The sequence below is a fragment of the Papilio xuthus genome, unplaced genomic scaffold (assembly GCF_000836235.2).
Source record: "Papilio xuthus unplaced genomic scaffold, Pxut_1.1 DF824992.1, whole genome shotgun sequence".
NCBI classification, from domain to species: domain Eukaryota; kingdom Metazoa; phylum Arthropoda; class Insecta; order Lepidoptera; family Papilionidae; genus Papilio; species Papilio xuthus.
The window spans coordinates 2,441,602-2,460,110 of record NW_013533657.1 but is presented as its reverse complement, the minus strand read 5'-3'; the positions used below and the strand labels follow the sequence as shown (position 1 = coordinate 2,460,110).

The 18,509-nt window shown below is 35.0% G+C and overlaps 1 protein-coding gene and 1 non-coding gene across 3 annotated transcripts in view; both read left to right on the top strand.

Moving 5' to 3' along the window:
- Nucleotides 1-7,449: 7,449 nt before the first annotated feature.
- The window catches only part of LOC106126879 (protein lozenge), a 31,886-nt gene continuing 20,826 nt past the window's right edge, over nt 7,450-18,509 (top strand). For both annotated transcript variants that reach the window (XM_013324783.1, XM_013324782.1), the window contains exons 1-2: nt 7,450-8,436; nt 14,658-14,897. In XM_013324783.1, coding sequence (XP_013180237.1) covers nt 8,325-8,436; nt 14,658-14,897 — 352 coding nt within the window. In that variant the 5' untranslated portion in view covers nt 7,450-8,324. The remainder of the gene's footprint in view (nt 8,437-14,657; nt 14,898-18,509) is intronic.
- TRNAS-AGA (transfer RNA serine (anticodon AGA)) lies at nt 14,322-14,403 on the top strand. Its single transcript has one exon. It is a non-coding gene; the product is annotated as a tRNA-Ser (tRNA).

Below are 18,509 nucleotides of genomic sequence, written 5' to 3'. Positions count from 1 at the left end.
AACACGCAAGTTCTAATCGATTAACTTTGTTATGTTATTTCTAAGAACGATATTTTAATCTTACTTATATTATAAATGCGAATGTTTAGATGGATGGATGGATGTTTGAAGATATCTCCAGAACGGCTGAACGCATCTCGGTGAAATCTGGCATACATATAGAACATAGTCTGGAAGAACACATAGGCTAATTATTAAGTTTTTTTTTAATCTCGCGCGGACGGAGTAGCGGGCGACAGCTAGTATAGCATATAAAATATATTATGGCATTTATTCGCACTTATGGTATAAAATCAAACATACCCTAATCCACACCATCTGCCTGACTGATCTTTTTAAATTTTACGTCTTAAAATATCTATAAAATATGTATAGCTCTAGATGTTTGCACACACAAGGTGCCCCGCGGTCGTTTTTTACTTTTCATTATTCAATGGACCGTATCGTCGTATTTTGACAAAAAGCGACGACATGCCCCTAAGTGGATTATACCTTTGAAGTGATTTCACGTCACATTAATGCGACCTTTGTCTAATCGAACACAATACCGCTTGTTACGTAGGTGTTGTTCGGTATGAATAAAGTTTTTAAACTTTTTATCCGACAGTCTCGAGGATGTATAGATGCGAGGAATATAGACATCTGCCTCTGCGCTTTGTACAACTACTGGTCCGCTTTTTTCAATTTATGTAATCAGTAAAAAACTGACTATGATTACACGTGATATTTTTGCATGCATACTATAAATTGAACTTGTCCAATAACGAAAATATTATAGTATGTTATTTAAACTAAGGTCAGCTCATAGAAACTTACTTTTAACTGACTTCAAAAAGATTTTAACAATCATCTGATTTTTTTAAAGTTACAAATTAGTTTACCAAATAAAACTTTGCTAATGGTATCAAGCTAAAATCGTTACAGTGTCCAGAACTACATAGAGAGCGTTGCTAAGTACATATTTTGGAATTCTAGTCATGAGAATCTTCTGGATTTCGTTTGAGGGACGGAACTCACTCCTAACGACACGTGCAAAACAAACTCGAATCCGCGGCGATGGTCAATAAATCAAGCATTATTATACAGGGGCTTGTTCGAGTGGCCGTATTGTAGCTTTATAGATGTTATGCCATTCATTACAGGCCATTAAACGCATTATAACGCGTTCACCAACCAACACTGACCTTCCCCGGCTCCCGAGCTATAGGAATTGCATGACAAAAATTGCCAATCCATACAAACTTATGTGTCTAGTTAGACTGGTCGTGTTATACCTCAGAAAGCTTTGTTTGGGCGCGATGCGACAAGCCATTCAGTTATCTGATAATAAATGGTGTAATGTTGATGGCAAACCCCAGCGGCGCACAATGTGCCCTCGATGATAGCTGAAGCAGAGGCGTTTGGATATCGCGCTGATTTTACTGTCAGCCATCTTTCATTCTTAAAAAGAGACTCAATTGTAACAATGATTTATCAGATATTTCGATAGCTTCGATTTTTTTTAATACGAAGGCAATGAAAAAGGTATCGGTCAAAATCAAAGCACTTAATTATTCTTAAGTTTTTGTAATTTTACTCGAAATTTTTAATTTAAATCACTTTTGACAACAGTTTTCAGCCTGAGAGTTACAACTTTTCCTATATAACTTTGGGATTGGACATTCTCTATATTTTGATAAATTCATGTTGCAGAAAAATTTTCATGTATACTAATTCTAAATAAATACTGGTTTTGAAAGTTATAACTAAGAGCTCTACATTTATACCATTTATTTTAAAGAAAAAAACGACGTAAAATGTCTTTATACAATCCCTTTCCACGAAAGTCTGTTACGTTCATTCATCGAAAGAAGATTAATAGTTCGCGAGGTGATCGCATTCTTCTTCGCTCGGGACTTTTAGATAAGTTTATGGCGTGGAAATAACAATTTGCAGTTTGGTGAAGATCAGAGGTTATTGTGTCCAACAGAGGGCGTGACCGCGCCCGGACCCTGGTAATGTTTTGATTTAATATCCAAATATTTACTTTTACCTAAAACTTCTTTATACAATCTTTTTGAAAAGACCAAACCGTACCTCTGAGAAATAATATTAAAAGTCGTTTGTAAAAAAATTGACACGCCTTAGACAATTTTGAAAGTAATTGAGATGTTATATAGCAACTTTTGAATCGGTGAGACAATCGTCATACATTGGATTCTAGGTACAAAATGCTTAGAATTTTGAAAAATAAGCTTTAGTTTTTTATTCGATATAATCTTACGTGACCATGTCAGGTGTATTTTAAATTTCAGGTATATTCGGTGGTTACTGATTATGTATGTCTATATGTTCTCCGTGTCAAAAGCTTGACAACTTTTTATGATGTACAAGTAAGTAAAGTACATGTAACGTGTACTAAGTTAATTTAGTAAGCTAAATCCATGTATCGTAAAAATATTTAATTAAAAAAGGGCCATACTAGCAGCGCCACCTTTTAAAGTTTCGCAATAAAATATAAAATTGAGTTTTTCATACTACTTTAATATGACGCCCTCTATTAATCAAAAGTGGACTTATTAAACTTTTATCATTGCAAGTTTTTACTTTTGCTTTTTCTCACCAGATGGCGCTCTTTGTGACGTCCATGAGTCCGTTTGTTTTATAAGTTTCCCAGAGTGAACAACAGATGGCAATATTTGTAATAATTTTTATTGTAAAACCAATTTTTTAAACTTTGTTCTTAGAATGTGAAAATTCATTACATACTTCGTCATTATCCTTTCGTAACTAAAGAACCAGTATTCTACAAATCTAAATTATCTACTAAGTCTCTAATACCGTGAATAAAATTAACATAGACTTTATAAATTCGTTTTATACCTACCTTCTCCTATACACATATAAGTAAATGCAGAATTACTTCTCCTGATTTTTTGATCAGAATTAATTACTAAGACGCAATACTGAGTTAGGTACACATTGTCCAAGAGATAATCGCACTGTCAAATACAAAGATATGTTTTAGATGGAAAGAATAAACCGCTCTGTAATTAGCAGCCTCCGATAATGCCACACACGCGCCGCTCTTTTGTTTACGTCCGTCACTAATCGCTTTAGGAATATTTAAATGAATGCCATCGGCCGGAAGTCGTTTGATCTCGTTCAGACATGTTTGAATTATGAAAATAATTGAAGCTTTAGTAATAATACGATTATCCAGTACCTTGTCTATACCTAATTGTAACATGTGAATATGTTTTATGTAGTCGTGCCTAGATTTATTTTTTTACTGGCAAATATTGCCAGAAAAATCTAGCTGCTATTGTACAGCAAATTAGGTAAAGTATTTTATGGCACAATAATGATTTACCTAAATAAAATGTTATAAATAAAAACATATATTTATTAAGTTGTTCTAAACTTTCACAATAATAATTTATATTTTGCATAAGACAGCAAATACTTTTAATAATATAATTATTCATTATTGTATTTATACAAAATATGAACCATTATCGGGTATTTACTCTAAAAAAAGATGAGAAACACGCAATATAGGAAGTTGGCAATAGAGTGCGTCATATATAAAATTAAACATTATTAAGTTCTGTTACAAAACGGAATAAATCATAATATTTAAAGTTGAATCACTTAATTAAATTATATTATAAAAAAAATATTTTCCAAATATTATCAAACAGAAGACAGGCGTGAAGTGAAAGCAATTCCACCTTTCGAAACGCGTGCTGGAGACCTAATTTTAGTCCTCTTTTGACATCGTAAGGGGAAGTGAATTTCCTACATCGTCGTTACTTCATAATATAAGAAAACTTAAATAATTTTATAATAAAAAAAGTTCTTTATATAATAATTTCGACACTCATTATTATGTTTAGTAACAATCAATATCCGGAACAAACATTTATATCACAAACTATACCTAGATATTTACGATGAAGCAATCGCAAACAAGTAAGCTTGTTAGACACCATCGGTCTACAATATGAACGATATTACCATAACAAATGGAGTCGAACAATTTGATACAAACGCGCTACAAATCAACACAATTCATACACTAATTTTACATTATTTGAATTAACAATGTATACTGTTGTTTGATCACAATTTTCTTATCAATATTTTTACAAATAAACTAGCTGTCGCCCGCGACTCTATCCGCGCGGAATAAAAAATAGATGTTGGCCGATTCTCAGACCTACTCAATATACTCACAAAATTTCATGAGAATCGGTCAAGCCGTTTCGGAAGAGTATGGGAACGAAAATTGTGACACGAGAATGTTATGTAAAAGACTAGCTGTCGCCCGCGACTCCGTCCGAGCGGGATTAAAAATAGATGTTGGCCGATTCTCAGACCTACTCAATATGCTCACAAAATTTCATGAGAATCGGTCAAGCCGTTTCGGAGGAGTATGGGAACGAAAATTGTGACACGAGAATTTTATATATAAGATATTATTACTACAAGTTTTATTGAGACGAAACATACATAGATTGATAGATAGATAAACTCTTTATTGCTAATGCTAAAGGTACTCGTCCATTGGTCCGCGCCGGACGCACCGCACGAACGGATTAAACGGATTTGCTTTGTCTTGATGCGATGCGATCGACGCGGTTGATAGACGCAGCGCTATGTAAAATTATACAAAGCAAACTAAAATCTTTTCTTAATTTAAAAAAAGTATGTAAAATAAATAGAGCGTGGGTAACTCAGGGCTTTAAGCACTTCACTTGTAATCTGCAGGTCTTGGGTTCGAATCCCGCCTTGTACCAATGTATTTTTCCGATTTTCGATTTACCTTTATCCGACGTTTTTACATTAAAGGAAAATATCGTGGTGAATCCTGCACATATCTGAGAAGAAATTCCAAGATATGTGCGAAGTCAACCAACCCGCACTGGGCCAGCGTAGTTGACTATGGCCTTAACTTAGGGTATATATTTAGTGGTAGGATATCAAAAAGTGAATAGTTAAATAATTAACAAGAAAATAATATATTTTAAACATGTGACCAATGAGTTTATGATTTAAGATTCATTTCTTTATTCACAATAGACGGATGGCCTAGTCACTCCTAACTTAGGGTAGGCTCCGAGCCCCTCGGTGGGGACTTATAGTGAGCTGATGATGATAATGATGAGACGGATGAAATCGAAAGATAACTGAATTCCATTTTGCAAATAATTTAACATAGCAACAAGAATAAATAATAATAAAATATTGTAAAACAGGAAAATATTTATACACAATTTGATTTATAATAGCTAACCAAAATACCTATAAAATTATTTTACGTTAATTTACTTTTATAAACTCTTTTATATTGCGTCACAGATTGTAATTTAAATAATAAATATATTTAATTAGAAATTAAACCAGTAACCAGTTGGTACTTCTGAACCAATGAATCATGAGATTTATCTATTCTTTCTAACGATTGGTATTCCCGTACGTAAGAACATGCTTGATCTCGAGCAAGTACGACCGTGTGTAACATGTAAGTCTCATCAGAAATGCAGGAAGCCAATCAAAATAAGTAAACGATAATTCTTGCTCAAGAGCATGTTCATCGAGCATATAAGTCCGTGGGTACCTACCACGGGTGTGTCCTTATGTTCGAGTTTCGTTGTACTAAGTGTCCACTGCCGTAGTGCCATAAAACATTTTTCATCCCACTCATTATATTTAAAAAGACAGAGAGTACAATGTGTTCTCATACAGATTTTATGACAATGGAAACTCACGGTTTTAATCACTTGTTGCCTCATAGTTCAACCGTGATTTAAGAACAACGCATACATCACCTACCTACAGTAGGTCAACGATGTAACAGCTTGACTTTATATTGATTTAAATTGTTGATATACATAATAAAATTCATATGAAAATTGTAAAAATGAAAATTGTAAATGTATAACATTATAGTAACAAACGTTAGTTATATATATAATTTATTTTATTTAAATCATCTGATGTGACGGATTATAACGTAAACCAACAAAAGGTCAGGTTATCAGACAATCTATGAAGTTTATTCAAGTTTGATAAGAAATTCATAAGCGGTGCTTCACACGATCTCAGAGGTACGCGTTACCCGCAGCTGCGGTTGCTTACCGCGCCGCAAAAATCGACGACTGTGGTCCACGGTCACCCGCTGACGACCCGCAATTACACCGTGCGGCTACCGTACGATAACAGTGTGGAAACTTAACCGCGAGTTATTCCTGTGACGAAATTAAAACATATCTTACTAAACTCACTAATAATATAAATGCAAATGTTTTGATAGATGGATGGATGTTTGTTTGAATATATCTCCAGAACGGCTGAACGGATCTCGATGAAATTTGGCATACGAGTACATACAGAACATAATCTGGAAGACCGCATAGGCTAATCATTACGTTTTTTTTTCATTTTTATATCATATTTACTTGAAACTGGAATGTATCCATTAAATCTAGACAGGGTTAGACAAACTTTGTGTCTAATTAGTGGAAAATTCTTTTAAAATTAAACAATATTTTTGGTCTTCAAAAGTTTTTTAAAGCAATTAAATTTAAAATTAATACATCATAGCATTTACTATTTATGTATTGTTTAATATGTATACTTGATGACTTAATGATTACTTAAGGTAAGTTAATACGCACTTAGGTTATTTTAAGTCATGAAAATGGCGTTAGAGTGGCAAAGAAAACATTGATGACGAACATAAAAATCTAATTTTGTTAGAGTACGTATAACCAAAAGTCCCGAGAGGTTTCGTCTCTACGGGGGCAAGATCAGTCCTCGTGCCGACTACGCAACAAGTGTGTCGACTGTCGACGCCGCGACGTCGAGCATTTTTCCCGCGTTGGCGTCTTGGCGCGCGCGGGGCGGGGCGCCACGCCCAGTCGAGCGTACGCCCCTTCGTCTTAGACCTACCGCATTTCATAAATATTGACTATATCTTACCAACGCTTAGGACTGTACTGCCATTGATAAGGATCTTTCAAAATATGCATCCAAGCTTTGGCTTAATGAAAATGTTTCCGATAGTGTTCGTCTTTTCCTAGCTTTAGTGGAGTTGGCTACCCGGTTAACTAATTTGCCACGAAAACACTTTGAAAAATGACGGGTCTAGCGATGATTTAAAAAATAAAACGAAAGTTTTCTTCAGAATCAAGAATAATAAGAAAAGAGTGAGACAACCGCTATCGTTCCAAAATGAAAAAGCTCATTATATTTCCTTTCCGACAATGAACAAAACAAAAATATTTTATGGAACAAAACTTTTTCCCGTCCCGCTCGCTCGCATCGAAAATTGCATTGGTGCGAGTAGGAGACGGACGCCTCGCATTTTCCCGGCAAATGAAGCGTGGCCAAACCACAGATTGACCGCAGAGAATGGAGGCAGCGAGTGACAGAATGGCGGCGGCTCAGTAGTGGAGAGTCGCGCGAGCGGAGCACACGCGTGCAGCCTCCGCGCCGTGACGCACGCGACGTCGTCATACCTGTCAGCCGCGTAACTTACGCTCCGTCATACGCGCAAAAAAAAATACGACGCTCAATTAGGAAATCAACGGTGACGCAAATCGTGGGGAAATATATATTGAAAAGCCCGCGCTCAGCTGATATCGACAGAACCTGCGTCGACGCAGCTCCGCCTCACATCCGTGCCGGTATGGTTTCGCTTTTCGACGTTTCGCGGTAAAACTAACCGAGTGAGTCATTTAAAATGACGAAAGTTAAGTTGAAACAGAAGTCTCCAAGGCCCGTTCCCACTTCTGTGAGTTCAACGTGAGTTGAGGAAACAAATTACATAAACTTCTGTTTACACGCGCCGCTACGTACGCGCGCACGGTTATTTTATAACAAAATACTCTATAAACGACTGATTAATTTAGTTCAATTGTAAACATCCAAAGATCTCAACGACTACTTACATAAAACGTTAGTCGCATTGTAAGACTGTATAAGTGTGAACAATAAATAAGTGATAATTCATCGAACAATAAGGGGAAATTTTGTTGGCGCGTCGCCAAGGACTTTTGAAGAAGAAACATTTGAATAAAGACAATTACTCATCATTGCTAAAAACGCGGAGAAAGCTTATTCAATAAACGCCTGCTTAGCCAATAGTGTTGGTTGAGGTCGTATACCAAAGGAGTATATGAGTAGAGTATAAGGAGGATACGAGGGGCTGACAGACAGGACCTTGAATAATATTAAGATCTGGGATATACCAACATCATATTAGATTTATATATCCACTGACGGTTACACAAGAATCAAAAAGCAAAGCTGTTAGGCAAGGTGTAATGGTGTGAAGGATGCACCTTCCGTACGAGTCGAGGGGCCGACGGCGCCGCGAGATGGCAGAGCTGGAGCCCTGGTGGCTGCAGTCCATCGTTGACGATACTCTGGTCGAACACCCGGACTTAGGTAAGATTTATTCTAAGAATGTATTGACCATTGCTTTTAAACTTCGTCATAAAATAGGCAACTCACATTTGAAATCTAACGTTCTATTACGAGACTGAAACGTACTGGCTCGTCTCAACTTTCTTCTAATCAATTACAGTAGGTTTCCGATATAGTTTAATACCCAGAAAAATTAAACTGATATATAACACGGCTAAACGCTCGCTCTGAGCGATGGGCCGCGTCCGCGAAATAATACCAGTACCACTCATCCTGATGATGGGTCCCCTATGGGATCGAAACTAGTCGATGCCGCCACCGGACGAATATACGTGAGTGTTTAGCCATGTTTATATATCAGTTTAGTATAATGTCTCACGAAAGTTTGAATAATTTAAGAAAGTAATTATATTACAAGCCTGGTCAGTAATATATCATGCTAAGAAATCTTTTGACTATTGTCATTCAAAACAAATTGTTTCTCATGAACTAATAAATTATAAACTTATATTTTCGACATAAAAACTCTAATTAATCAATTAGTGGATCATTAATTTCTCATTCACCAATTTCTTGTGATACATTATCTATTTTTTAATTTGTTTTTTGCGTAACCTGTAGTTTGAAATGGAATTCCTGAGTCGGTTATTAATTTGAAATTTCTATATCTATACACATTAATAAAATTAAAGTGTCTGTATGTTACATCAAAATAAATTCTATATTTCATAAACACAATTTTCGTCTGTCTGTCTGCAAGTCCGGGTTATCCCCGAAACGGCTGGGTTAATTTTGACGGGACTTTGATAGGACGGTAGCTGATACCTGAATGCATATTACATCTGCGTTATTACTTACTTATGTTTTCTGCGTTGACGATTTCAAGGGCCACTGCTAGTTTAGATATAAATTGTTAGAGATCAAATAATCTATTATAGATAAATAAAATAATTAAATTTAACAATGATAAGTGATAATGGAAGCTACTTACAGTTGTAAGTCGCTTCCATTATCACTTAACCAACCAACCAACTGGTTTCTAGTACAAAAATCTTATAAATTCAAATGTTTGGATGGATGCATGGATGTTTGTTTGAAGGTAACTCCAGAACGGCTAAACAGATGCGGATGAAATTTGTTTTTTAATCCCGCGTAGGTGGATTCGCGGGCGATCTTTCCTATCGTCATCCCTATCATTATCTATGACAAAACAGAGATAACAATATGTTTTAAACGGGGATTTTGATCTCAGAAACCCACCGTTAATGATTCAAACTGTGATCTTGCAGTTTTATAAGTGTTCATTTGATCATTAATTTTTTACTTCACCAAAACATAGTAAAAGAATCGAGTACTTCTATTATTCAACTATTTATTTGCATGGCTGACACTTACTGTATATCAAGTATATATACTCTCCTACTATGTTATAACTCTTGTATATAAATAAACTTTGGGTTTCCCCATAAAACAACTCTAAAAATGTCTATGTAATATTGACCCTGCATATCAACACTCAAATTAAATATAAAATGTCATGTTTCCGGATTTTCCAAACAAAATTAAACACTACAACGGTTTGGTTTACCAAAGTGAAATAAGAATAAAGAAAAATTACTATAGCATTTTTTTTACTATGCACGAATTAAAATAAAAACTGTTTTTGACTGAGGAAAAGACTTCAACGCTGAAAATAAGCTTTATAATTTCTTATCAATAATCCTAATCTTACTAATATTATAAATGCGAATATTTGAATGAATGGATGGATGGATGTTTGTTACAAGGTATCTCCAGAATGGCAGCATGTATCTCGCTGAAATTTGGCATAGATGTAGAACATAGCCTGGAAGAACACATAGACTACTAATTAAGTTTATTTTTTTAATTCCGCGCAGACGACAGATAGTATTTATAAATATAGAGAAAAACAAAATGACACATTACAGTAGATTAAAATTATATTATAATGAAAAATATAATTTGTACATTTAATTGAAATTCAAGCGTTGTCAGTGACCATTGAATGTCATGATGGGTACACACGGTCGAACATGCTCGATAAATTTGTTCTCGAGCATGTACATCGAGCATATACTTGTGTATCAACGATTACATTAAAAATAAAATAATTACTGTGTTTTCATTTATTTTTTTAAAATGATTTTACAAGGGATTTTCAGAGCCCATACTCTTACACAGAAATTCACTTCACAGTATCACGGAAAAAAACTGGATAACTGGGTATATTTTTGTACGGGTTTTTCAGTGAAAACCCAAGGTTAAGTTGATTAATCAATGTTGTACAGACTTATTAAAACTAAGTCGTCATCATGACTTGTATCATAAGACCTATGAATAGTAATGAAATAAAATAGTATGTATATATTTAATTAATTATGTAAAACCTTTCATCAAATAACTAACAAGAAATAAATTAAAAATGATTACGAAAACATTTGCTTATTTTGCAAGGAAAATATTTTTTTTTAAGAGCGTCGGTGCCTGACTTGCAATCTGCAGGTCCTGGGTTCGAATCCTGCCATTTACCAATGTGTTTTTTCGATTTCCGATATACATACGATTTACGTACATTTATCCGTCGTTCTTACGGTGAAGGTAAACATCGTGATGCAACCTGCACATGTCTAAGAAGAAATTCAAAGATATGTGTGAAGTCAACCAACAGGCACTTGGCCAGTGTGGTTGACTATGGTGTAATCACCCTTAACTTGGGGTATGCTCCGAGCTCCTCAGTGGGGACGTATAGTACTGATGATGATGATGATTTGGGGTCTCGACGATCTGATATTCGCTAATACATTTACAAAAATATTTGTACCTTCTGTTTCTCATATTGAATTTTATGTTTGCACCGTCAATGAGCAATACACAGCGATTCGGCTAAATCGATAACAATCTCTTATCACCAGGATCAGCATTGTTGAATTATTTATCAGAATATTAACACTTTGCAATACTATACAACTTTAAAAAGCCTTCCATTCCTTATTTCAATATCATATTTGAATATTTGTAATGATGTTAAATTGAAATTTATAAAATGTTTTAGTTATAATAGGTTTGGTTTTTATTTTGAAAATTTTTAAAGTTTTTTGCGTTTCCTGCAAAACTATGTTGTTAAACAAAAGATCCAAATGTTACTCTACACCTTATTGACGTATAACATCAACGCATCGAGACGGATTGCGCTGAAATTTGGCTTATATGTAGAACATGGTCTGACTATCATATAGGCTAATAATTAAGTTTTTCTTCTTAATACCGCGGTGACGGAGTCACAGACACTAGCTAGTAATAATCATAAATAGTTTAGATTCTATTCGGTGATGTTGATGTTCTGTCCACCCTGCCTCAGAGTATAACCGCGTCCAGTCTTTGTGTGATTCAATGTACAAATAAAGGCATAACAATTAGGTACAATCACGTACAGTCAACAGCGCGCGGATCCCCAGTACAGTCGCGTCTAAAAGCACTCATGGTAATGAGCTCATTGAATGTGCCCTAATGAGGTCACAGGCTGACGGGGACGATCTAGAGATCTATATTATGTTAGGCTCGTGTTCCCGAATTGTTACATCGGCTTATAAGTGCGTGTAGTATAACCTTTTCAATATCAAGTTTGCGTTACATTTGGTTAATGTATGTACCAAAAAATAAACCTAATGTATTAGGAATTATCATCGTCAGGAGTGACGTAAAAAATTTTACTAATATTATTAAATGTTTGGATGAACGGATGTTTGTTTGAAGATGTCTCCAGTACGGCCGTATTGATGTCGCTGAAATTTGGCATAGATTTAGAACATAGCATAGAAGAACATAGGGTACTAATGAGTTTTTTTAATACCGCGCAGACGGAGCTGCGTGCGACAGCTAGTCTTACTTCTTGCTAATATTATAAATGCTAATGTTTGGATGAATCAATGAATGGATTTTTGTTTGAAGGTATCCCGAGAACGGCTGTGTGGATCTCGCTGAAATTTGGCATAGATGTACAACACAGTCTGGAAAAACACTTTTTTATTAATTCCGCGCAGACGGAGTCGAGAGCGACAGCTGGTATAAAAAATGTAATATTACTAACAACTCGGATAAGAATTCTATTAAGAATGTTGACGTCGATCTATTACTAGCGTAATTTCCGATAGTATTTTAATGTTCCTATTAACTATTACGTTTGACCTGATAACTTAAATCTGTATCTGAGCGGAATACAATTATTTTATAAATAGCTCTGGCGTTAATATTTCCTAGAACAAAGCTATTAATGTTCTTAGCCGAGAAATTGCTATTATAAGAATTGCGATGGAATTTGTCCCTGACGACTTTTATCACAGAAAGTAAGCTGGAAAATTAAATGAACTTAGTAACACACTACAGGGTGATTGTTTTATCAATTTAATATTTTAGGAAGAAAGTTAGATTGAACGTGCAGTCATCACATTCGAGCACCCTTTATCACGGCGTAACCGCATTCCTTACCCGCACTTTGCGGCTGTATAATTTGTACGTAGCTTCCGTAAATAGAGTAACCACAGTTATACTATTAAATTTTTTATCGATTCCCGTTACTACAAGTTAGAAGATTTACATCGTTATAGCTTAATAAAAAAATTAAATTAGGAAAATATTCATAGGTAACGTAAACGCTCGTCTTATAAAGCAAACTGTCGTTATATATTTTTAAAACAAATTAGTCATATCTGTTTGATTCAAAATGAGCGACATCACAATTTGTACGGATTGTAGAACACTCTATATAGAGAGATTGAGTTGAACGTCGTGTTTATTTATTTTTTAAGTTACTACGGCTGTTTAAATATTACTTGTTTGACATTACTTAGACGGGAATACTTGTGAATATAATATAATGTTTATACACACTTCGAAAGCATGGTTTCTTATAATCTTGGTTTCTACAGTATCTGCAAATTAGTGGCCTTGAACCAAGCGTATCACTACCTAAACGTTCGCAATGCATCTACGATTCCTCTGGTGCTGCCGATGTTCATGGTCGTCGGTGACCTTTTCCTCATCATCATAAAAAATCTTTATACTGTAGTATTAATGTTAGCGTTCCCGTTTGGTGTAACATACTGAAATTTGTTTAAAAAAACAAACAACACTTATTTTTTGTAGTTCAGTCATGGTCATTGACTCTTATATTTTGTATAACAAACAAGCGAACATTGCCACATCGATTAGTATAAACAAAATGGCCATAAGTACATAAATATTTTTCCTCATTCAATCAGTTTTATGGCGCTTCCAATTATATGCATACTAATTTGATAAACTGTCGATGCCGAGGTGTTATTTTATAATAACTTATGACGCATATTAGTATTATACAAAAAAATAATGACACAAACAAAACAACAGGTGTTCTTTTTGGCTAAATAAAAACATGGTATTGTATTCCGCTCATTAAAAAAGTCTAGCCTAACCTACGCCAGAATACATGAAGTAGTAACATGCAATACGGATATACATACAATAGAGAAATTCCTAAGAAGCAAATGTTACAAGACATGTCTCAGTTCCTCATGATAATAGGAACCGTGTAAAGTAAACTATTACTAAATTTTAACCTTGAAATTACACAACTAAACATAATGAAATATATTACATCCAAATATACTTTAATATTCGCTAAAATAACTTTGCAATCGCTCACTTTAAATAAAATTACTCATCGTTTCAATCAAGAGATCGCACGCCAGATAGATTGCCGCTAAACTATGCTTTGACGTCAGCATAACACGTCACAAAGTAAAAAAACTTGTTTTTGAATCATCTTATAGATAGTCGTGTATGCTGCAACAGCTTTCACTGACAGCAGCTAATGATATTCAATTAAATTATCGAAAACATTACGCCAAGCAGTCGTGGCCGAGCGGTTAAGGCGTCTGACTAGAAATCAGATTCCCTCTGGGAGCGTAGGTTCGAATCCTACCGACTGCGAAATTTGTTTTCTTTTTTTTCTCGATATTTTAATTTCTATGAAAAAACAAACAAAATTTTTGATTTATCAAAAAAATGTTTTTTGTAAAAATACGCCGTCGAATATTCTACAAGTTTTCATGTGTTTTCACCTAAGTATAACCTTCCTGACAAGAGAATCTCGTTTACAATGACTATATTTGTTTAATATCTTATACAACCAGATGAATAAAATCACAATTATATAGACGCTCAACTATTACTTTTTTCAACAGTTCGTACTGGGAGCCCCGACTACATGTGTTCGATGCTGCCACAGCATTGGCGTTCGAACAAGACCCTGCCCGGCGGCTTCAAAGTGGTAGCGCTAGGAGAGGTGGTGGACGGCACACTGGTCACTGTCCGCGCCGGCAATGACGAGAACATCACCGCTGAACTAAGAAACAACACAGCCGTCATGAAGAATAGAGTAGCCAAATTCAATGATTTAAGATTCGTCGGAAGAAGTGGAAGAGGTAAGACATTTCACATATTTATATGGGAAAATTATGCACCGATACCAATAATATTGCTTATTAATATGCACTAAAGTTAATACATTAAAACAAGATGATTTACTTTATAATAGTCATTAGTTTTTGACATATCTAACATAAAAGTAAGTACCTATTATATATTTTATAAGAAGACTGAATATATTGAAAATGTTTACTATTCAAAACCTTTTTAGTAATAATGATTTCTTCACATTCTTTCGTTATTATTATTTGGGTTTTACAATGTCAGCATAACTTGTTAACGTGATACTAACAAAAACAAAAAAGGAAATTATTAAAAAGGTGTAAAAAAAATGAATATCGGAACCGATATATGTCAAATATAGATCAAGAAGCTAATTCAAGAATGTCCTAGCAAGCCAATGGGCCGAGAAATATCAGAGGTAATACAAGCGATCGCACGGCGATCCGGTTTCAGGTGCAATATTCGGTGCACGAGACCTGATTGACAGCTAATACTTATTAGGGCTGGCGTCCACGAGACGTTAATTCGACTCCGATACAATCGCAAATATTGTCTTACGTGCAATCTTTATAGTTATAATACAGCTTCACAAGGTTGTTTTAGATTCTTTATGAACCAATGCAATTTTGTACCTAACTGTAATTAAGATTTTACGCTGTCTTAATATTTTTTATTTAAATAGATCACCAGAACAAAATCAAGATTTCCCGTAAATATATAATTAAGTTTTTCTTTCAATCATCCTGTATTGCTTCGCTTGTAGTGGAAGAGTTCTGTGCCGTGCACGACGGATTCGTATCCCATGGCACAACCACCACACAGACTACACAAGGGTTGGCGTAATATTGTGAATAGATGAAGTGACACTTACCAACTCGATGCCCCGTTCACCGCTTGCAGGTACCTGGTCACTCTCTGGGTGTCAATAAAGTGAAGTCACTGTCAAATAGTCTAAAGCCGCCAGAAATACTGCACTCCGGATGCACACGCTGCACCGCTTTCTGTAAGCTCGCTATAGACACGTCTATGTCGAACCGAATACGGAACCGTAAACTCTTAAGCGACCCTGTAAGGTATAAAACCAACACGTCCAATTTGTAACTCTTTCCGTTCAACTTCCGTCGTCTCCCGATGTTGATTTTCAACTATCGAATTAATGCTTTCCCGCACAAACCCCCGCAGCCCCGCGCCCGACAATCGCGGTGACGGATTTCTAACTACCCGCTTGTACGGGAGAATAAAAATTGAGTCGCCTTACCTACATTACACCGAACCGCGAATTTCAAAACTATAGTTCGTGACTGAAAATGACGCGTATCTGTAGCGAATACGTTCTTTAAAAGAATTTCTTCAATGATCAATATTCGATATCCGAGATATGGAAACTCAAGTTAAGTCGATTTACGCTTCATATTGATACCATATTAATCAATATCAAATCGATTTCAATATAGATCCTATTCTAATTTTTTAAAATTCAAACTTGAAACGCAAGAACAGGCACAGTACAACAACCGCGTGAAACTTTCCCCGATGCATCTCGGTATCAGAGAGGTAGGATTTTAATTTCCAAACCGCAGGCGGCAGTAAACGACGTTCGTACTTTACAGTTCCATTGTGTTGGCATACAACATATTACAGACCCACATGCACGTGTAAAGCTGATGTCAGGCCAGAACATTCCGCTCCACGTCTGGTCATCTCACGGATATAAAAAATACTATTATGTTTTGTTAGATCGTTTTTAGTTATACTTTGTCTTAGCATTAGTGATGTAATTTTATATATTTCAATAGAACATAGATGAAAAAAGTATGATTCAATCGTACTAATATTATAAATGCGAAAGTTTGGATGTTTGTTAGAAGGTATTTCCAGAACGGTACAACGGAACTCATTGAAATTTGGCTTAGATTAAGAGCGTAATCTGCAATAACATATCCATGTCACTTATTAAATTGTTTTTTTAATTCCGCCAGGCGGTGTTGCGGGCAACAGCTAGTAACATAAGTGCGATGTATAATGATAAGAGACTGAGGTAGAGTTTGTTATTCATTTACTGTTAGTGCTAATATACTTTTCAAATAAATACATTAAAGTTCTTAGCCAATGACATCAAGTAATTAATAAAACATTATTAACAAAAAATGTTGATAAGATAGATAATATCTTATTATCAACACATTTCTAAAATCAGTTTCATTCCGGATATTCGAGTCCTCTTTCATTTACTTACTTTAAAATTTGTACATATTAGAAACGCTTTATTTTCCTTCGGGATTAAATCAAAATCAATACATCGTGTTAGTGATGTTACTATTTCATATATCGATGACCATAATTAGGCGTGTAACTAAATACTAGTAATACGTGGAGCTAGTGACGTGGTCATCACAACAGAGCACCGCTAATACGACGTGATTTGAGCGGACAGGTCGGCTCCGAGGCTCGCTGGCCCGCACCGAATTATCGATACCCCTAAACATTGATTTTATTTATTTATATTTGATCAGGATACGTTATCGACAAGTTGAGTGTTAAAATGAAATATGGTAAATACTACTTTAGTTGACTTAAGGCCTTTATTATTGTAATAAAATACCAATAAGCCATAAGACATCAGAATTTCGCTTCTTTTAACGCTTTTATTTGTATTGTTGCGGTAGAAGAAACTTCAACTACTATTAGCTTGCGAGAGTGCGACAAAATTAAATGTAACAAAAACAAATAAAATTGTACTAATGTACAAAAAACACGTGATGAGTTGTCATCAAGTTGAACACATAATTAGGCGTGAGTGGTCGCACGTAAACGGCATAACCAGAATGCGACCGAATCATTTTGTGTAGCGGTCGTACTATTATGCTCCATTCTAAGCTTTCATGCGTTTTTTTACGATCGACGACTTTTTGGTCACCTGTGATTGTTGCCTCGTGTCCATGTATGAGTCGTATTTTTATACTTACCTTGCTTAAATTAGTTTAAACAGCATTGTATCATTAACTTCGTCTATAAGTAATTTGACATCTAATTATTAAGAAAAAACGGTGCTCATATAGACAATTAAAAGGCGCAAAAATATTAATTCTATTTGAAATAGACCTAATATGGTATTTAAAACAATCTGTCAGTTGTTTCAAAATATGTAGTTAAAACTCTATTTCGTGCATAACTAATTTAGTTAAAAGAATAACAATAACAAAGTATTTGGTGTTTATCTTTTATTAGCGAGAGGTTGCGAGGTGTTTCCCGGTATTCCCTGGTGATTTATAAACTAACGGTTAGGTCAATTTAAATGTCGGCTACATTTGTGTGCATGAAAATATTCTACCTTATTTTGTACAAATAAGAATATAAGCCCAATTTAATGTATTCTTTTCAATTGTGGTCTCATATAATTTTGAATGTCAAATGCGATTAGATTACTACGTTTTCATAACGTCTTCGACAAACTCATAATAAAATTTATAAAGCGCCTCTACCATGCGTAAAGTACACCAACAAATTTTGATTTTTCATTGAAGTTACGAAGGCGTCTGTCGCAATATTCGTGATAGACCTTTTGAAATCCCTTTTTTGATTTAAGTTTCGATTGACTTTAATTC